We start from the raw sequence: 22529 nt of genomic DNA, 5'->3' as shown, positions 1-22529 counted from the left end.
TCACAGAAAATAATCACGACTGAGATGTTTCAACCAGAACATTACATAAGATTACTCAAAAGATAGTTTTAATCATCAGAATTGTTTGTTGGTTATTTTCCTGTGCTGTGTAGATTAATCAACTAATCATTTCATCTGTAAATTTAACTAATTAAACACCAACAGTGTGTGGTTCAGTGCTTCCAGTTGATGTGGAAAACCTCTACTGCAGAGATGTCCTTTTTAGACTCTGTTAAATAACGTTTAAGGCCATTCTCATGCAAAAGTGAGAGCTGAAAAGGAGTCTGAGAGTGTGCTGAATGAAGCAGGGAGCCTCATTTCATCACTGTTAAACTGCATTAAGGTGATTTCCTCTCTCTTTTCTTTTCTTTTCCTCCTCTTTGATTCGCTCTTCCGCCCCACTCCGACCCATTTTTGTTAGATAATTTTGTTTTCTCAAATAAAGCTGTATTTTCAGGGATAGGGAAGGTGGAAGGGTGGTGCTTTTTCACAAGAGGCAGCACAAAGCAGCAGAGCATGTTATCATGTTGTAGCTAGTGCCCTGCACCTTCATTTTTAATTGGAGTATACTTTGGAGATGAGAGCTGTTCTCTGGGGAGGCTGACTTCATTAGCACCTGCAAGTGTCCAGGCATGTTAGCAGGAAGGAAGAGGTTGAGTTGTCTATAATAAACACATGTCAGAAAATATTTGGGAGTGATACTGAGTCAGCATGTATTTAATGATTTTTCTCTTTGCTGATAAAATATAAGTGGCTCATTAAATGTAGTGCCACAAAGTTGTTATTTTTTCTAACCTGTTTTTAAAGTCGTTTTTTAAAGCATAGAACAAGCATAGAAAAATCTGCTTCACGGACCCAGACATGTTCTTTGTTTTGTCTTGTTTCCATAAAGAGGTTATTGTTATTATTTCTGTTTAATTGAAGTTTAAATTGAGAACTGGAGCTGCTCCCCAAGGACTGTCATTAGCATCTGTAATAGCGGAAATATCTGGCATCCTCCCAGCTTAATGGGGGCAATCTCAGCACTAAAACAATCGTAAACACAATTTAACCATTAACCACATGGCAAAAAAGGAGCAGGGAGAGAGGAAGGAGTGAGCGCTGAGGAATGGCCAATGTTAGAAAGGAAGACATATTATGTTTTGTAAGTGTTGATCCACAAGGAGACATATCTGGATTTAAGTATCCACAACATCTCACTGTAGTTTTACATCTCAGATTTCTGGTAAAACTAAATCCTGCAAGTGTCAGATCATGAGTCCAGATGGGCGGGTCTTAGTCACTGCTTTGTTGTGACATCACAAAGTTACAGGAAGTCATGATGGCTGGTTTTAAGGCTCAGTTTTCTAAATATAAGCTGTGTGCATTTCTGTGTGGACTGAGGCTTTGATATTTTTTACAGAATTAATAGAGAATCTAGACCTGCTTTATTATCACATGGACCTTAACTGTATGAAGCAGTAAGTTTCCTTTAGGAGCAGAGAAGCCATTCTGGCAGCTCAACAGATTGAACAGTTAGGAAATACCATGATGTACTGATGTACTTATTCATGAGGGTGCAAGTTAGCACTATACTACTGTACTTGTCAGGATTATCTATCCATTGCAAAAAAAAATATGTATATATATATAAAATAATATATATATATATATATATATATATATATATATATATATATATATATATATATATATATATATATATATATATATAAAATAATATATATATATATATATATATATATATATATATATATATATATATATATATATATATATATATATATATATATATTATCTATGATGGCCTCCTCTTCTTCTCTGTGCTCATCATTTACCTTGTTTGTGAAGTTTCAATTATCTATAGGCCATAAGCAAAGGCAACAGGACATCATTTACCTTATTTTTCCTTTCCTCTTATCATTATTGATCTCCTGAGGTTAGCTGATCTTATGCTTTTATCTTGGTTTGGATCCTGTATCACTTGTAATCACATTTATATGATAGAACAAGCTTTGTAATATCTACTCTGTGGTTTCTCTTCATTAGAAAATTGTTCTTCTGATAAAAAGATGCCAGAGGGAGGTCTGGCGTCTGCAGGTACCATCCTTCAAAAAATCCTTGTGCATTAGCTGGAAAAAAGATACAGTGGTTAAATGCAACTGCTCATACTAATTATCTCAGAGTTGCATATTTACAAGCCCAAGAGTCATTACAACACAACAGTGATTTAAACTAAATCTATTTCAAGGAAGACAATGACTCTCTCAAGGTCTGAGAATCCCCGGGGGGACGTGTTTACAGCAGCCGACGGCAGCGCTGCCTGACAGGATGAGGTTCGGAGATTTAGAGTGAACACAACATCAGCGCTGCCTTGTTAACAGTGACTAACAGCGACTCCTTCTCTGTAGCTGTTACTGTTCTGTCTCCGTCAGTTTGACCTCCGCATTGCTCCATCATGTCGTTGCCTCCACTTTGTTTTCCATTCTCTTTTCTAATCTAGCCATCGATTATCTTCAGGGAAACTACTGATTCTTGGCACTGCACCATGTGTTGGATGTTTTCTTGCACTATTACACTTCTTTTATACATCACCGTGGAGCGTTTGATGTCCAGAGTTAATCATATTTTTTGCCTTTCCAAATGGTCAGTACCTCAGATTGGTTGAGTCATAAAGTGTGGAGGCTTGGCAGACTACAAGTTTGACCTCCACCAAACACAACGTGATGGTTGTTTGGCAAGAAGCCAGGTACTGACTTTACTGACAGCACCAACAACAAATCTTCATATGTAATGGTTGAATAAATAAGGGCATGAAGCACTGACTGAAATATGTTGACATCAATGGAGAAAGAAGATGACTGGTCTAAAGATTTAAGACTGAAGTTTGACACAGTGCCCAGAGGCAACATCTTCCCTCTAGTTTAAATACACGAGACAGATTTCTACATAAAAAATAATAATATTCATGATGTTTCTGCCACTTAATAACCTATAGTAGCATTGTAAAGCAAATCAATCTATAGAGAAAACTGAAAGAAACCTCTCCAGCCATTATCAACATTTGTCTCTTTCCACAGATAAAACTAATACAGATAAAGAGATGTCTTAAAGGTTGTTTCTGAATGTCCTTAAAGCAGATATCAGCTTCACGGCCGTTTCGGCTAATGCTGCGTTCAAGGCAGGCTTTTGAAACCGTAAGTTACAGCTTCAAGTCACAACTACGACTTGGTAGCGTTCCAGGTAACCCGTAGCTCGTGTTTTTACCATCCTGTTGTCTGTGAAAGTTCCCTATAACGGCCACTCGTAACTTCCGACCCGTGAACTCGTACCAGATCGAACTGGTATGACTTCACAGGAAGGAAAAACACAAAGTACGAGTTTCTTTGAACGCACCATGAGTTAGCAGCCCCCGCCCTTGTCAGGCATCAATTGGTCCTCGTGCTACGTCACCACATTCACGCGCATCCCTTGGCTGCACACACAGCCCTTCATGCCGTTCTCTCTCCTCATTGGATAACACTTGTATCCCACAAGGAAAATTTTCTCCTCGGGTTACAGCAGAGCAGAGTGACGGAGAGACTCGTGTTTAGGCTGAAATACTTCATGTAAGTGATTGCTGACGGAAAATAGGACTATTTAGGACTTATATTAACAAAAACATTCCACTGATATCTGCTTTAAGAGGCTAGAACTTGATAGTTTTTTTTTTTTTTACCTAACTTGAACTCAATATCTAATCCTCTTATTGAAACTGAACCTTTAAAATGAGGCAAATAAAACTGGATTAACAAAATAACTGGGAGAGATTCATTTAACTTGGGCCTTGATTTGTTTTTATGACCTTGCAACAGAATCCAAATGAAACTGTTGTCTTACTAGAGGTCTCCACTAATCCAAACTTTTGGATGTGAAACAGAAACGTGATGGGTGACCTACCCAAATCTGAGAGGTCTTCTTGCACTGAACATTGTCGTCATCTTTTTTTGTCTAATTATCTTTAGACATCAATTTTACCTGGTCACGGTTGCCACGGTACACATCATGCCAACTCACATAGATGCGCAAGTATGTGGAAAAGCAACTCGAATAATGGCATCCCTACTTGACATAAAGTCTCCCAAAGACCCAGACATTCATGTTTATAATTGTGATGCGTACAAATTAAATCTGAAAACTGGGAGACCAAGATTGAAATAAGCAGCAAATTGCAGCCCTGATAGAGATGTCAGTGTTTTGCTGAGCAGCAGTAGCTTGTGTGTGCTGTGATTGTGCAACAGTGCTTGAAGGCAGAGACATGAAATTGTCCGTCCTCTTCCTCTGTGCTTATCAAAATGCTGCTTTCATCATTTTACGACATGACGGCAAAGTGCACATCTGTAATACATCTCTTATCGTTGCCTCAGTAGCTATTTAAGCTGTGTGTGTTTTGTGCAAAGGGGAGAAGGAGGAGGAGGAGGGGGAAGGGGGTGCATTTAAAATCCCCCCAAGACTGGCTTATATCATCACAGACTCTCCCTCAGCATCTTTTTCTTTTCTTTTTTTTTTAAAAGACGGTTACAGAAACGCAGCTTCAAATGTCTCCAGCCTGGCACTCGGCAGAAAAGGGAGGATGTGCGCTGGGGTTCAACATGAGCAGACGAATATTTCGCAGGAATAAATTAGCAGCTTGGCTCTTTGGTGTTGCGCCAGGACTTCTGGGAAGTAATCCAGCACCTTGGAAAGACAAGATTTGGAAGTCATATTGGATTCACCATAATTTGAGGTTAATTGAATTTCAACACCACCAGCAACCGTCTTCTGCTTCACCCCAAGAGAACAGGAGGGGAAACAGTGAGGGGCGAAGAGCAAGGGATATATGTGGCATGTATTGGCTGTTAAATACAGCTGGTTTCCAAACTAAAGGAGCTCTGCTGCCCCCCAGTTCACTGTGTCGTCGTCTTTGCTTAGTTTTAGTGTCTGTGATAGGATTCTAATTAATGCCTCAGAGGAAGATGCAGAGCATTCCTGCAGCACAAACAGATGGAGGGCAGCGAATGTGCGGCTGTTTGGTAAATGGGGTCCGCGGAAGTCACCCAGCTACCGACGATGTCTGAGCCCTCATCATGTCACGGACTTCACATTCTAATAATGACTAATGTGTTTGCCGACATCGGCCTGCTCTCATTAGTGTGATTTATAGTCCCACCAATTTTCAGTAAACCAGAGGAGCTGTATTCCAATTTATTCAGGTCAAATTAACCATTCATAATTAGAGGCAGTAACCTTTCCTGTTCCTCTCTCCTCCCACTGAATGTGCTGTACATGCAATGCAAATGTTCATTGTTTAATCTCACAGGCAGTCATTACGGAGGTTATGTAAGAGTCACCCTATGCAGGGCAAAAGTTTAGCCTGAATCAATCTCCTAATGGTTAATATCTAATGGGCTGATTTATTGCCATGTTGCGAAGGTGAAGGCTTGGCCTTTCCTTTGTGGAGCCCCCCCCTGCCTTTGTTACGGGGTCACCACCCCATGGCATTTATTAATTCCGCCTACAGTAATTATGATGTAGAATAATTAGAAACTAGTCAGAATTATTTTACTTTTGTTTATCAGGAATCATGCATAATAATTTAGGTTAATTTAACAAACATGCAAAATTTAACCAAATACTCAGTCATAAAACACAGTTAACACATTTACTTCAGTAAATGTAAATAAATACTCAATGCTCTATATTAATGCTGTGGAAGTATCAAAGCCTCAGTCCACTGAGACATGCACACAGCCTGTATTCAGCAACTAAGCCTTAAAACCAGCCGTCAAGACTTCTGTAACGTTGTGATGTCACAACAAAGCAGTCCCCCAAGCCCCGACCACCTGATAGTGGCTTCACCACATAAAACCACATAAAATACCACATGAAATCACACAATAACACACATTAAATAAATAACATGTCATTCAATACACAAATAAAGAGTAAAATAATGAAAAAGTAAAAGAGTAAAAAAAATGCTGGATATTTCAGCCTGTTCACATTCATATTGAATGGCTGGGAATGAAATAACTTTCTAAACAAACAGCCCCCATAGTTTTAGGAACATTGAATACAATGCAACAATAATCCTATACACAGAAAACACAAGCCAGGTGATTTTAGGACTAAACACTTGAAAGTCAGTCCCAAGTCGGTCCTAAATTCCTAACACTATGTTACTGTACACTGCTGAAGACAACAGGCTGTTGCAGGAGAAGCTCTGGGTCTCTGATTTAGCCCTGACACCAAATAGATTTGGGCCACATGATGTTGTACATCATGAGAGGATATAAAAACATTCCCCCAGAGATTATTACTGTTATATAATAATATCTTAGCATAGGACTTTCTGGTTACATTTGGTGATTGAAGGCAATGTTGCAAACAGACAAGCCAGATTGTGTGTCATGTGTTTAATTGAATTGATTAACCAAAAGCAAGACATCTTCACGTGATCACAGTAAATAAAATCAATTGAATATACTTTAATAGAGGATTTTATCCACATTGGCCACTCCTGGATATGGATAGAGCTCCATTTATTACAGCATTCATGTGATGTAGATATAAACACCCTTAAATTACAGAGGGAAAGTCAGCACTTTATACCCGCTGTCATTGTTTCATCTCAGATGTTTTACTGTAACACTGTAATGGGATTAATTTCACAAACAACTTTTATTATCACTTTGGGAAATCATCCATCACTCGGCTTTAAAGCAGATCTTTTGGCTGGGGCTTTAGCACATGTAACGGGCTAATGTGAGCCAGACCACTTCAGGCAGGCTGTATCCCTAAAAGAGCCAGCAGGACTGACCAGCGGAGGCCTGAGTGACACTGTGATGGACAGTGTCCCTCGCTCTGGTCTTAATTAGTGCTCCTCTCTGATTTGGTTCGCTCTGCTTTAATACTGTGTGATCAGATCTGGTCCCGTCAAACGCACTGGTTTGAATTTGGCGTGTCGGGGCGTGATGGTGGAGGTTTGATGCTGTTTGACTTGTCATTTACTCAGGCTCATTAAATAAAAATACATTGCAGGAGAGAGAGCGAAAAGATGGATGGATGGTTGAGGAGAGAATAGGAAGAAAGAACTCTGAGGTCCTGCTGTCTCAAGGTTTGTTGGTTTTTCGCTGGTCCTGCTGTTTTCAGTATCTCAGCTGTCTGCGGGGATCAGGAGTGTCTCCCCAAGAGGCAGTCGCTGCCAAACAGAATCAAAACAGAAGGACTGGCTGAATGAAAGAGTAAAGATGAAAAAAGGGAGTAAAGGAGGGACAAAAGGAAATGGGAAGTTAGAATGAAGCAAGAAACAAATAACAGAGTGCAGAGATAATAAAAAAAAAAAAAAAACCTCTGTCACTTTAGCAGCAGAGGTTTATCCAGTGAAGGTTTAAAAGGACCGCTGCCTTTCCTCCATCCTTTATGTGATATTCAGAATCCAATTAGTGGATGTGTTGGAGGGTGGTTCCTCTGTGACAGTGGCCCATTTGCAAGAACTATTATCAATGAGAAACACCGACAGAGGTAATATTTTATTAATGTCTGGCCTGGCTGCCTGTGTTCGCCAAATAATGGCCTCTTTTTTTCCCATCCTTCAGAACTTTTCTTGTGCTGAAGTGTGGAAACAGGTAAAAAAAAAAGACAAAATAGAGTTTTAAGGCAAACTCTCCTAGTCCTAGTGATAGGAGATTAATCATAGAGTTGTAATATAAATCTGATTCATGGGATAGTGCAGCTTCCATTGTATTATAGAGTAAGACCACCGTTACAGTAAATGTATATGTGCAATCTTACACTTTAGTGGAAGGAGAATAATTTAGCAGCATGAGTCAGCGAAATAATAGATGGCCCGAAAGGCATTGAAACACCACTGTGCTGTACAGCGAAGAGGTGTAACATCATCATCAGCACCATGAAATAAATCAAGTATTATACAAAGCTGAAAAATACGAGGAACAGTATGTGATCAAAGAATCTGACTGCAGAAACAAGAGCTGGGACACCGGGTCGGCGGCACTGATCTTGTCATTTAACCATCACTCTTTAATTAAGGTAAAAATGAAGCATAGTTATGCTAAAAAAATGTTTCCTCTTTAACCAAACTGTAATTTCTGAGTCTGCAAAGTCACAGCAGGTATCAGAAGTAACATCCCCAAGTGAACACATTTGTCTGAGCTCCTATTGGTGCTCTCCAGCATAAAGGCTGCATGTGTGTTTAGTGGGTAGCGAGTGTGTACCAGAGCTTGTCTTGTCTACAGCCTCCTACTGTTTTTCTAGAACTGAATGATCAACTGGTTTGTAATACTGTCTTGGAGTGAAGCCTGGAGGCAGAACCTTTGTGTAGATAACAATGAGGGAATGTGTTACCCAGTATAACTGCATAGCTCTATGTCCTTTTAATAGACTGTGGGCATTACCAAGACTGGGGTCTCTCGATTGGAATTGTTGATGATCGAAAAATGAAATTACAGCAGCATTACCCTTTAATTTGTGAGGTAATGATGTAGAAAATAGATTCTAAAAACAAACATCAATGACATTTGGACTCAGTTTTGAGGCTGTTTGTATGAGTGATGGAGCTGGAGTGTGAGCCTCCACACTCACTGTAGGCAACATCTTTGTGTTCCAGGAGGCAGAAGGTTAAAAAAAGACGCACTGCTGAGTCATGTCTGTCTGTTGGAAACGAGAAACAAATAGCATTTTGAGTGTCTTATTTCTCACATGCATCTGTTGGTGTATCATCAAGGTGGAGATCCTTATATCTGAAGCCGTTCTTGGCCACCTGCTTTTTGCCATATGGTGTTTTATCAAGACTCCCTCCAAACAAGAAGGTTTTACATGCAAATGAATTCAAGCAAGATTTTTGGAGGATTGAACAGACGGGGAGGTGATAGATGGTATCAAACAGATGCTTATGTATACTGTATATCTGGATGGATGGGAAGATATATAGATGGAAGGTAAGAGGATGGATGGATAGGTAGGTAGTTAGGTGGAAGGATGGATAAGTGGATAGATAGATGGACATTTAGATAAGAATATGGGCGGATATGAAGATGGATGGATAGGTACAGTTGGTAGGAAGGAAGGAAAAATGTTTTTTTGGCATTAAAGTATTAATCTAAACCCAGAAGTGCTGCTCTGTTTTATTGTGTTTCTGTGTGACGGTTGACGGTGTCTCAGCTTTGGAAACACAGTGGCACTGGACAGACAGCAAATGAAACATGACCTTGAGTCCAGTTCCAATTTTTTTTATTGAGCTGTCAGAACTGAGTTGACATTTTGAGCAGAAAGATTTACAGGCACCATTTAGGGCAGGATTGATTTCTGTCTACGTCAACTCCGGGGAAAGATCGGTGAAGAATGTCTGTCGAGTCCCTTACTTTGATTGATTCATCCTTTATTTCAATTCTAGGTTTGCCCTTTCTTTCAGTTTCTGCGTATAGTTTCACCTTCCAGTATATTCCAGTATATTTGCTCCTCTAGCACATGAAACCGGTAACTTTGCTGACACTTTCCTCTCTTTACAGATTTATTGTGTCACTACAGCTTGAAAAAGACTTGAAACTTCAATTTATGAACCGCCAACAACTCTTTCTGCATGAATTGTTTGTTTAAAACTTTTGCACTGGGCTACTTTATCACCCATAGTAAACGGAGCAGATCATTGGATGAAGCAGTATCTTTAATTCCCTTATAGGGCATTATGAGTTTTGTCTGGTGCAATGCTGGCCGTGATTGCAACTGCTGTTTTTGCCAAAAGGTTTTATGACCACACATTGATGGGGAGGAAAAGGGGGTGTTTTGATTCCTTTTTGTTGAAGTCTTTCTCTTTAGGGTAACATTCTGTTTAATGACTGCAGTAAAGATAAAATATATCTCTGAATTCATAAACGTAAGAGAAAATAGGACGTTTTCTTCCCGGTATGGGTGAGAGCGCGTTATGATGTAGAGTCCTTAAGGGAAACATTTCAGTGTGGAGCATGTGGCACCGGCAGATGTGGTGTTTGATGGTGACGGCTAATGGTTTAGTTTCCTTTTGATCTTTTTTGTAAGAGAGCATGTTAGTGAGGTTTTGCCATTTGCGGACAACTGTCTGAAGCAGTGCTCTTTCATGCTAGTGGAGCCTAATTTACCTGATGGGTGCACACAGTGATCAAGGGGTTTGAACCTGTCACGCTCTTTTGATGGCAGAGATTCCATTTTTTATTTTTTTTTGATGTATTCACCCATCTAAATTCGGCTGCCTCTCTCCCTCGGTCTCTTTGTCTCTGCAGAGCACCTAAAGGGAGCACTGGAGGAGTACATGGTGCGGTTGCAGAAGGTTCGAATCCTGAGGACCAAGAAGAGGGAGGGGCTGATCAGGACTCGCCTGTTGGGAGCCGCCGCCGCTAAGGGAGAAGTCATCACCTTCCTGGACTCGCACTGTGAGGCCAACGTCAACTGGCTGCCTCCACTGCTGGGTGAGGAACACACACCTCAACTCGACCTTTCTACCGGACATAAACCCAGTACTAAGATGTATACCAACCCGTCTTCCTCTCTCTGTGTCTCTCAGACCGAATTGCTCAGAACAGGAAGACCATTGTGTGTCCGCTGATTGATGTCATTGACCATGACAACTTCCACTACGAGACTCAGGCGGGGGACGCTATGCGAGGAGCGTTTGATTGGGAAATGTATTACAAACGGATCCCCATCCCCTCAGAGCTGGTGAAGCAGGACCCCAGTGAACCCTTTGAGTGAGTGCTGTTATTTCCTCTTTTTTTTTTTTTTTTAATATTTGACATTTTGTTGTGTAATTGTATCCTGGTTATCTTATTGTGCCATGAGTGCATACATCTGTGGCACGAGTGGCCCCAGCGTCTACACAACCATTCAGCTGGGTGTGTTAGCGCCACGCTCTCTTGAATGAGCTGCATTGGACCTTGTAGCCCCGATTATTTACTGAGTGTACATGCCTTTGTCACCATTGGCTGCTTCCACATTCAGCTTACTGCTGGGAGGCTAGAGTTTGTTTTTGTTGTTTTTAAAAAAAAAAAATCTCATTACATACTGACTCCAGAGTTCTCACAATATGATATGCCAGTATTGAAAAAACGTATATAAATAAATGTGTACCAGTTTGTATTGTTGCATAATGACAGTAGAAGATGACATGTATTTAAACCAAGATGCAAATCATTTATCATTAACACAAACAGGCACAACAATGTGTGAGTGCAGTGCAGTGCAACAGCAAGTCCCTCAGAGTAATATCCACAGGCTAAAAGGTTAACAACACCACTCTCTGACTGTACTGCATGATCAGATTTGCTGAAAGTCTGGAGCTTTCTACTTGGGTGTCTATGTTGTTCTCTGGCAGACAGGTTGCAGTTCAGAGGTTTAGGAAACGCTAAGGGCTCCATCAGAAGTATGAGTTGAGTATACAGTATGGGTTTGTTGTAACAATGCTGCTTAAAGTTAAGGACGCTACATTTTGTGTGGTTTCATCAATATATAAAGTTAGTATGGTGACACACTCTGTAACGCTGTCTCCTGGTGAAATGTTGAACTAAGTTTGTATTAAACCGACAGAAGTATCAAAGAAAACAAATAGTTTAGTCACTTTTTGCCAGCACTAGTTTGGGTCAGTTTTCTATCGGACTACCTCCACATTAACCTGCTGAGTAACTGGATCCATGAGCTGTTAACATTCAAAAACTTCTCTGAGCAAAGACAACGACGGATAGTTGAAAGCGTCATATCATGATGTTGAATTATATTCTTACCAGAACTGATTTGTAGATTCACAGCAGATTAATATTATGTCTTTGTCATTGTTTGGCATTTGGAGGGCTGCTCTGAGAGACTGACTTTGGATTTGTCACCTTGAGCATTCTGTTTTTTTTTTTTTTTTATGACGTTCTTCAGAGTTGAGAAAAGTGTCTAGTTTCTTGTTCTTGTTCACGTATTTAAAGTCGAATTTAATCAAAACAGAGACATGCCACGGATACAGGGGTAAATTACTAATATGACATTGGATTCCCTGGTTATACCAGGGAATCTCCATGCAAACAGGACTGATAGCTGTTGACCACAGTGATGTTCTTTGACCCTCAGAAGCACAGATAGTAACCTTAAAGTAAGAAGAAGCCAGCATAAATAAACTATTCCCAGAGACAGGCTTCTCTATTAGGGCCAAATAACTCTGCATGTGATGCCAGACACTCCATTTGTGAGGCTCGAGGGATTAGTCCGACGGTATTTCTCTATGTTTGGATGCCAAAGACTATTTTGTGTGTCCTGGGAGATACAGTAGGTAGCATCAAGGCAGGGCGGCTGTGAAGCAGGAAGATAAGAGCCTAAAGAAGAAGGAATGAGCTGCAGAACAATCAGAATCAATCCTCATTTCGTGAATTAGTGTGCTCTTCTAGCCCAATGAAATGACCTTCATCAGTGCAAATCTAATTTGACTCGCAAAGATTTTCATTTTCATTCTGATTGACATTGCTGCAGCGCAAAATGAGGTGCGGTGTGACGGCGAAATCCATCTTGGAGGTGTGTGGGCGTGAATGTGTGTGTGGGAGTATGATTTTATCCCTGTTCACATGCCTCTGTCACTGTCTCTTTTATCAATGCCATCACCTCTCTCTCTCTGTCTCGCTCTCGCCTCCTTTGGGTTTCAATGTTTCATTTAGCATTTAGTTGTGAGCTCGGGCCTTAACCCTGTCTCTGCTCAAGGTCAGTGGGCTGAAATGGAGAACATCAACTTGAGCATTTCTAATTAAATCTAAATTGTGAGTTAAAATATTCACAGACCAATGAGTCAAATCTATTTCTTTTTTCTTACCCTCATGCAAAGTGACACGTGGAAAAGAACAAGAGAGGAAAATTAAACCTGCCCAAGCAACCAAACCTAAACCTAAAAGTGATCATATGAATCAAGCACAAATTATTAAAGCATAAGACAAGAAGAAGGCACATTCAATTAGATATTAAAACTTATAAAGCAAGTTTAGGTTCTATATTATACTGTAAAAGTATCAGTTTATAGATATATGTTTATATCTTCTTATAAAGCAAAACCTAAAATTAGAAAATAGAAGAAGAGGAAAGCTTTAATGATGTGTTTACATTACAGAGCAGGTTAATATCTGGATGGATATACATACTATAATAAAAGTTTGTGTAGGCTACATGTGTTAAACCCAACCACAAGAAGTTCAATACATGCAATAATAAGCATGCATATTATATTATAATAAATCCAATGTTATTATTTATGTTCTCCAGGTAGCATCTGCTGTTATTGTTCTTCCAATAAAACACAGGGAAAGTGCATAAATATGACACCTTTAAGTCTCAGTTTGTCATTTATTTTTTGTCGCCATAGCTACAGAATGATTCTGATCTTTCCTGAAATTGAGAATATTGATTGAACAAAGTATGAAGTCAAAAACGTTCTACTTTCTGACCAAGCATTCATTCTAGTCAGTAATCAAAGGCTATTGAGATTTCAGCCCTAAATCCAGTGTTTTCCTGTTATTATATTTTTTCGTAGATTTCAGAACAACTGAGGTCAATGCAGGCAACGCGAGTCGTCAATATTAATTTGGTGGAGATCCAATACGACATTGTGTTCCAAATATGAGGTCTTTTTTTCCCCGAAAAAATAAAATGTACCTTCAATAGTTGAGAAGATAATTACAGCCATTAAGAGCTGCACAGTCTCTGTCTTCTGCTCTTCAAGAGGGAACAGGAATAAATGTCCCATAAATGCTGCTTGAATTATTTGCCGCTGCTGTCGATCAGGTCAGTTCAGTGGATGTACCTCAGTGTGTGTGTTTGAGCTGGTATGAAAAGCTGTCTGTGCAGAGCTCTGACTCCAGCAGACACAGTTTCTTTCCCAACTGACTGGAAACAAAACAAGTCTCGAGAATCGCATTCATGCTTGGGCACGGTAGTGAAATGTCAAACATGCTCACAAAAATGCCGCGTACATGCAGCAGTTATAATGTTACCCAGACTAAATGAAGGAGGTTAGACCATGTCGGCTGTCATGGTTACAGTTATAAACACACTATTATGCTTGGGAATTAGTCAAATGTAAAAGAAACAGAGTTCTACTGGTTTCACACAGGAAACCAAAGGAAGAGCAGATGTGTAACATATAAACAATTACCTTCATTTACAAAATGTGGATTTATTTTAATCACTCTATGAATGATGAATTTAGACAAATGAATTTTAGATATTGCTAATGCAGCTTGATATAATTACAGTAAAAGATACAACAATTACACAAAGTCATGAAGTGAACATGTTTTCTACACAATAACTTCCTCAATGTCTTTTTCCAGTGAAGTTGATAATTTATCAAATCCCCTATTTACATACACTAGATAAAATGCATCATATATTCAGATTCATTAATCCTAAGAAGGATAATTCCTTTGTACTTTACTCTCTTGACACATATGTATAAAAACAGGGGAACAATGAGCACATACTGTAGATAAAATAACACAAATAAAATGGATAAAACAAAACATTTTGTCACAGTGCAAAATAGTGATTTAGAAATGACTGCTGCGCTCTCAGAGGAGATGCAGGACTTGCAGTGCTGGTCTGTTTCCCTTAGCGACAAACAAACTGCTGTTCTCTGGTTACTGTAACCACATGACATCAACACAAAACCAAATTAGATATTTGTTTTACTATTCACAATTAAATCATCCTGATGAAACAATTAGTGGAATAAGGATCATTATTGTTGAAAAGTAAATTCCAAAACAAATCCACTCATCGGTCAAGGCTGAAACATTCAAAAGGTGTTTTCAGCCTTTTTAGCTGTGAACGCCAAGTAAACAAGAGCCACATTAGGTAATTAGAGTCATTTAGCTGCAGGTCCTTGCTCAGCACCTCATATGAACAAAATCAGCAGCTTTCAAACTGAAATGTTCCCGACATTCTCCCATTTCCCCGCGTGTTTATACGCCCCGTCTCTCCGTCCCCGTCCTAGCCTCTGTCCTCCACCTAAACTTCAGTGTCAGCTCCTGGTGTGACAGTGATTTATGCGCCTGCTCCCACACGGAGCCCCGAGAGGAGAAACTGAATCAAACATGTTTAAAAAGGTTCCTCAAGTCGCGTCAGGCCCCCAAGTCTCATAGTCCAATATTCAGTCATTTACTGTGACGCTGAGGGTGAAGTGGTTTCTGGTAAACAATGATCCTCGTGTCCAAGCAGCGTCATGTCAGAGTGGTTCCTCTGAACGCCAGAACATTTCACTCCACACGGCTCCAGAGAGGAGTGTTTTTGTGCGTGTACATGTGCATGTGTGCTCTCCCTGTGGCCAACAAGAGCTGACAATCTCCGCCCCACAAATCAGTGCCCACACAGTTTCCCCACTGTCTTTGCTAAGCTCACACACTCCACTGACCATACACCAGTTGCCAATCACTAGAATTTGTGCAGTCAAACACACACACACGCACACACACACACACACACACACAACACAAACACGACGCACACTGTTCCTGTGTCCCTTGCAGCCACTGTTGTCTTCTGTTGAACGTCTGTTCGCTATGTTTCATTCCAGCGTCGCTCAGGAGTGTGTGTTTCAGAGAGTGTGTGTGTCTGTGCATGAGTGTTTGTGCTTCCTGCAGCATACAATAGATACCAGTCATGGACCATGAACTGTGTGTGTGTGTGTGTGTGTGTGTGTGGGAGGGGGTTGTCGTGCCTCCTGGGTCTCCACTCAAGCCTGAATCACAGTTCTCTGCACATTTGAAAATTGCTCTTTATTAGAAAGACGAGAAGCACAAACGCACGCGAGGCGGTCAGAGGAAGAGTTGCTGTCGTCCAGAGGGAGACGGGGAGAGAAGGATTTCTCATCTCATCTTTTTTAGCATTCATATAGTTTGAGCTTCAAATAATATTTGAAACATTCATATAGTTTGAGTTTCAAATATGCTTCTTCAGTGAACTTTTTACTTTATCGTCATCATTTCTCTGCCTCTTTATCATATTGGGAATATTGTTTCCATGTTGTCCATCTACAGTATCTGCCCCTCACACCCCCACTCAGATCATTTGGATGAACTGACGATACTTTGGTGGTCAAAGGTGTAGCCGGGCGATCAATCAGTTTTTTGGTTAAAGTAAAAAGTAAAAATTCTAATTTCACTCATTTTCTACTCACCCTCATGTCGACTAAGGTTTGGGAGAAGTTTCAGAGTCCTCTGTGCCTTTTTGGAGTTGCAGGGGGGCTCCGCGCAGCACTGCATTGCCATATGACGGTAGTGAACAGGGCTCACTTTTCTTCATGCAAAAAGACACACCAAAAAACATCCAGATACCTCCATAGTGCTCGTCTGTAATGTCCCTCTTGTATTGCAGCCCCAACATGAGAAATTGTTCCGAAAAAAATTAAATATGTCTATGCTTTAAGCTTTTTTGTAGCGGAAGCTCCCAGTGTCTCAGTTCAGTGTCAGACACTGGCAGAGCCGTGAACTGGGTGTCAGTGCAAAGAGCCCCTCTGTAACTCCAAAAAGGCACGGATGAGTCTGAAACTTTTCCCAAACCTTAGTCGACATGAGGGTGAGTAGAAAATGAGTGAAATTTGAATTTTGGGTGAACTATACTAACTTTGGTAGTTACTCAGCCTCCAGCTCTTCCCTGAGCTTCTGTAGTTAACGTAGTAAAGCAGAGCTCTCTCTCTCTCCGGACACAGGTGAAACATTTACGTGGCAGCGTGAGCTGACAGCAAGGAGATCAGTGTCTCATCAGTCGTCTCCGTGGTTCATCCGATTTCTAGTGTCAGATCTGGATTTAACCACTGTCCACTGCCGAGTCTAACTTACTAAAAGCAGCAGCAGCGCGACTCATTTATTCAGCGTCAAACAGAAGAAGCAGCTGAGAAAAACAATATTTGTTGTTCCTTATTATTCATTCCTGCCTTTGACTGTGTGTAACTGTGTCTCTCCTGTGTCCTGCAGGTCTCCAGTGATGGCGGGTGGACTGTTCGCCGTGGACAGGAAGTGGTTCTGGGAGCTGGGAGGATACGACACGGGTCTGGAGATCTGGGGGGGAGAGCAGTACGAGATTTCCTTCAAGGTAAAATGACAACAGCAACGATATAACGGCACAGAGAGCTGTAGTGTAGGATGTTTAAGATCCTTCACTTAATGAGACACATGGGACAAAATATATTTTCATATCTACGCAGAGAAGGCTCTTCTTTTTTTCTGCACCATAGTCAATTTCTCGATTGGCCCGTCGTTTCCATAAGTGTCACCTGGTTTGGATTCTTTAAGTGTCTGAATCTGTGTTTGTTAAGAACCAGTGAAAACACACACTGCAAAAAACAGCACATTTATTAACAGCAAAATGAACAAACTAACACAAAAGATTGCGTTCCTCCTCAACAGGGAATCGCTGACTCTAAACTCAGAATAGCCTAAAAAATCATGTACAATTGACGTTAACTTGCTTTCAGTGATGCTCCATATGCCTCTTTTAACATTTTGTTTACCCACAGCTCTTTAAGTGAACAGATAAAAGACTTGTTGAGCAAACAAGACATTCCTCATTATGGTTTCGACCGTTGTTTCAGTGATTTAAGCCATACATCCTTTTGTTGCATCAAAGACTTTCCACATTAATCATCCTCCGAGATCCCTATTAGATTATGCTTTTGTCTGGTGGCTCAGCATCAATTATTCTACAGTGAAGCCATAACTGCTTGTGACTTGGCCGGCATGTAAAGCACTGGTCCCTCTCCCCTCGCTCTGCCTCCGTCACTGAGCTCCAGACAGACAGAACGACCCGTCACAATAATTTAATTCTGCTTTGAATGAGTAGGGACTTTTGTCGTCTCACTCAATTAAGCACAAAGGCCCCTGCTGGGAAGTCTGATGTGATTGGACACATGGCTGCAGTGTGATACAGCTGCTATTGTTGCACACGATGAAACCTCCTTCGTTGTTTATGAAGCTCAAACCCCCAAATCAAATCTTCTGTCCAAAATGTTTCGCTTCTTCTTGTGCACAGTCTCTATTTTCAACAGTGAGCAAAGCTAAAATCTTAAATACATATGAACACAAGAGAGAAAGGGTTCAATCTAAATCTATTATAATGTTGAATATATTATATGTTTATTATTGACTGATTAGGGAAGTGCTGTTTCGCTCATTTAACTCTTTCACGACCATTGAGTTTTCTCGTCATTGCATGCACTACTGTCATGCATGCGCGCTTCTGTGTGTGTGTGTGTGAATGACAATAACGGAGAAAGAGCGCTATGCAGAGATGAATGCATGGACAATATTGCATTGGTCGAGCTAAAAGCAGAAAAAATCTATTTGTGGCGGACATAATTTATTTGTGGTAGACATAATTTATTCGTGGCAGGCCGCCACAAATAAATGAATGTATGGGAAACACTGTTAACCAATGCTTAATAGTGTGTACTTATCATTAGGGCTGTCCCGAATATCATATTAGATAATCGATTATTCGCGGACATAAAATCGATCAAAATCGAAGCTTCGATCGAAGCGCGATCGTAGCGGAAATAATGAAAGAAATGGCAAACAAACACTGCATATCTCCAAAATTGGGCAGGTTTCCAGGATGCCAAGTAGCCTACTCCTTTTAATGTATCAAAAAGGAAAAAAAAAAAAAATCGATCACGGACTTCATGATCGATTACCATAGCAACGAACGAAGCTTCGAAGCTTCACATTTTTTGGGTCAGCCCTACTTATCATAAAGTGTTACCAATCAACCTTATGTTCATGTGTGGAAAACCTTCTGATTTTGAGGTGTATAGCTGAGAGTTCAAAATGAGGTGTTTAGGATTAAAACAGTGTATTCTTTCATCTAACTCTGTTACTGCTGAAGCACGACTTTCCTTTGTCCTTTAAATCCAAACACTTCAAAGCTGTTAAGGAAATATTTGCAATTCAAGTTTGTCAGAATAATTCAAAACCTGTGATGTTTTTCATCCACACTTGCTCGTCCTCCTCCCTGCGTTTGTTGATGCGTTAGCTCCATTTTTTTTTTTTTTATGTGTTATCACCACCTGACTGTAGATCACTTGAACGTAGCCTGAAACCATCTGCAGGAAGACATATGTGTGCGTTTAGGAGATGCACACAAAAGCAGGAAACGATCATAAAAAAAGCATTGCTCCGCTGCACAGCGAGTGTTCAAGAGCACCACAGGGGACCTTTAAGTATGCACAACCAGAAATATCCAGGTAACACACACCTGCCTACATATTCAGCAGGATTCTCCTCTCTTACTTTTCTCTTCTTTAAAGTTATATTTGGTCTTTTTATTTCTTTATTTGAAGGGGAAAGTGGAGACTGACTGAGTCAAGCTGAGTAACTTGCTGCTCTGGGGTGACTGTGCCCATATAATATCGGCCCGTTCATCCATTTGGTCGCCCTGGAAACTTGTGTATGCAGTGAAGTCTCTGTCCTCACGGTTGATGGTCGTCTTATGTGTTATAAAACTCTCAACGGCCATGAGAAGTTATTGCTTTTAAAAGGGAATAGTGATGTCACCACGTAGCCCGGTGAAGTGTTGAGGTGCGGAGGTGAGCAGACTGCAGAGGTTGTGTGTTCGAGGTGAGTGATAAGACTTTCAATTTAATCTGACTGCAGGCGAACTCGAGCTCTTGATCCCTCCTGCGGCTCGGCGCCCCTGTTATTAAGCTCAAGTGTTTCAGTGCAGCGGATGAAGAGGATGGAGGGGATCGGCGCAGCAAGTCGCACTTTCCAAACAGCGAGACGTGGAGAGAGGGTGGATTCAGTTGTGTCGTCCCACCGACACCACCACCAGGAAACCAGCGCCCCGCCATACCAGATTCTGTTTTTCCAAGCTCCAGTGGTGGTGTGACAAAACTTGACAAGGGGGTAATTGAATTGAAATAGCAGCCAGCTGATGCCTTTAGGAAAAGGGGGAGTTAGGGGCGAGTGGTGCAGAAAAACAGCAGACTGACTGGAAATGGCCACGTCCAAAAAACAATAGAGAGCAACAGTCTCCTCGTTGTTGAGGGCTGAAGCCGGTCTGCGTCCACCATCATGTCTCCCAAACTCCAGAAGAAGAGGCATCTGAAGTCAGTGAAAAGTCTATCTTGGAAGTCAAAGAAGTTCTTCAGTCACGACAGGAGGAGGAGAGGCAGGTTTAGGAAGATGTGGAGGACGATGAGCCGGGGTGGGAGGAAGAGATCAGAGATCAGATGAATCACAGTTCAACAACTGATTTAAAGTAACACTTACCTTTCTGGAAAGTTTACACTTCTTTGTGTTAAAATGCTATTGATAAGTTGATGGCACACTTGCATAGTAACCTAACCTAATAGAAATTTAGTATAGAATAGAAAGCCTTTATTGTCATTATACAGTACATCAGTACAACAAAATGATGTTGCTACTCCACTGAGTACTCAATATACAATCAATAAATAGTAAAATAGTAAAATAAATAAAACAATGTTTTGACAATAATGTGTGAAATGGCCGGGATACAGCATTTTAAAGAAGGAGGAGAAGAAGAAAGATGAAGGAGAAGGAGGAGAATGACTGAAGATGGAGAAGAGAAGGGAAGAAATGAGAAGAAAGAAGTAAGAAGTGGAAGAAGAAGGAACAAGAGATCCATTGACTGAAGTACATGAAGTAATCCATCAATAATCTAATTGTGACCAACAGTTATCACACTGTTAGAATGAGCTAATTCTATAAAAATGTGCTCATTTCATGGTTTCCTCACATGATAGTTATGGGATAGTGCAGCTTATTAATCAGAACTCACAATACAACTTACCATTAATCAATAAGCACAGTGTGGATTTAACAACCTCAGCAGGTTTCTGGTGTTTGATTTGAAGCTTGTTTTCACACTGTGCAGAAATTAGTGGAAACAATAGAAACGGGAAAAATATGTTGATCGTTGTTGTTGCTGTTGCTGTCGTCATCTAAAAGTTTGAGTAAGAGGCGTCACGAAGGCGACGGCACACGGAAGCGCTAGAAACGCAGCGTCAGAAGATCTTTATCTCGACCTCGTGACCTCAGGCCGAGATTAAACTCAAACATGACTCAGATGTTTGTTTATTTGTTTTTTTTTTCAACATTTCAAATGCTCTCACTCTGTGGACTTGAAAGGTGTCTCTCCTCCCTCCTTCTCCCCCTCCTTCCTCCTCCCTCCTCCTTGAGCAGCATGACAAATCCAATTCCCGTCTTTTATCACTAAGCTCAGTGTGATTGACTCACTTGTTCTCTTTGATGTCATTTGCTCTCTTCAGTCTCGGCTCTGTCGAGGAACGGCAGAACTTTGCAGAGCAGTTCTGTGGAGTTGCCGTCCCCTCCTCTTCCTTCTCTGATGATCTGCATCTCTCAGCGTTTGTCTCCTGATAAAACTCAACATATTTATCTCTTTGAGTTTGTAAACATGAGTTTGACAGAAGTTACTTCCCCCTAAGGACTCTTGACCCAGTCAACACCCCTCACAGCCCAGTACACACAGTAAACACTGCCCCTCATCCTCCCACTCCTTCTCTTTATATCCTGACCTTGTGTCTTCATCGTGTCCTCCCACGCCGTCTCTCTCTCTCTCTCTCTCTCTCTCTCTCTCTCTCACAGTGTGTTTGTTTCATCTCTGATTTGCTGACCTTGTTAGCTCATCTGATATTCACACTTTTCACACAAATACCAATCTCCCCCCCTTTATCACAGCTCAATCTCTCTCTTTCTCTCTGTCTCTGCAGGTGTGGATGTGCGGCGGTCGGATGGAGGACATCCCCTGCTCTAGGGTGGGACACATCTACAGGAAGTACATTCCCTACAAAGTTCCTTTTGGAGTCAGTCTGGCCAGGGTGAGTCTCAGGCCCCTCTGTGTGATTGTGTTGCGGTGGTTAGTGATGCCGATCAGAGATCTGATCAGATCTATAGTCTAATTGATCTGTATTTTGATGGCTTAATCTTTTTTTAACATATGTTTACCTCTGATTTCAGCCATTTATTTAGGGCTGAAACGATTACTAGAGTAACTCGACTAATTCAGTTACAAAAAATTATGCATTTTTTCCTGAATTGAAGCTTCATTTAATTCATTACATTTGCAATATACCGCTAACGCCGCTTGTGTTTGGCCGGAAATCGAAGAAAAGACAGAAAATAAGGAAAGAGAGATGTCAAAGGTTTAGGACCATGTCAGTCAGTTAGACACACACACACACACACACACACACACACACACACACACACACACACACACACACACACACACACTTCCTGGTGATGACATCAATGATCAGGGCTTAAAGTAGTCCGGCCCCGTGCCGGATCTCCGGCGTTTGAAAATTTCAGAAAAAAACAAACAAACACACACACACAATATTTGGCTGCACACAGAGAAGTTCATGGCTGGAGAAGACGGAGGACAAAGACAAAGCTAAATGTATCGTATGCAAGACAACCCTGGCCTGCCCCCCCCCCCCCCCCCCCATAACAGAGGAAACG

The 22529-nt window shown here is 40.9% G+C and overlaps 1 protein-coding gene across 1 annotated transcript in view; it reads left to right on the top strand.

Annotated features, from left to right (window-relative positions):
• LOC310996697 (polypeptide N-acetylgalactosaminyltransferase 10-like) overlaps nt 1–22529 on the top strand; it is a 101401-nt gene that overhangs the window by 65454 nt on the left and 13418 nt on the right. The window contains exons 5-8 of the mRNA XM_083986149.1: nt 10296–10481; nt 10577–10760; nt 17001–17118; nt 21776–21883. Coding sequence (XP_083842275.1) covers nt 10296–10481; nt 10577–10760; nt 17001–17118; nt 21776–21883 — 596 coding nt within the window. The remainder of the gene's footprint in view (nt 1–10295; nt 10482–10576; nt 10761–17000; nt 17119–21775; nt 21884–22529) is intronic.

The sequence above is a fragment of the Trachurus trachurus genome (genome assembly GCF_905171665.1).
Source record: "Trachurus trachurus genome assembly, chromosome: 14".
NCBI lineage: Eukaryota > Metazoa > Chordata > Actinopteri > Carangiformes > Carangidae > Trachurus > Trachurus trachurus.
The sequence above is the reverse complement of the archived record's forward strand: the minus strand, read 5'-3'. Positions and strand labels throughout refer to the sequence as shown.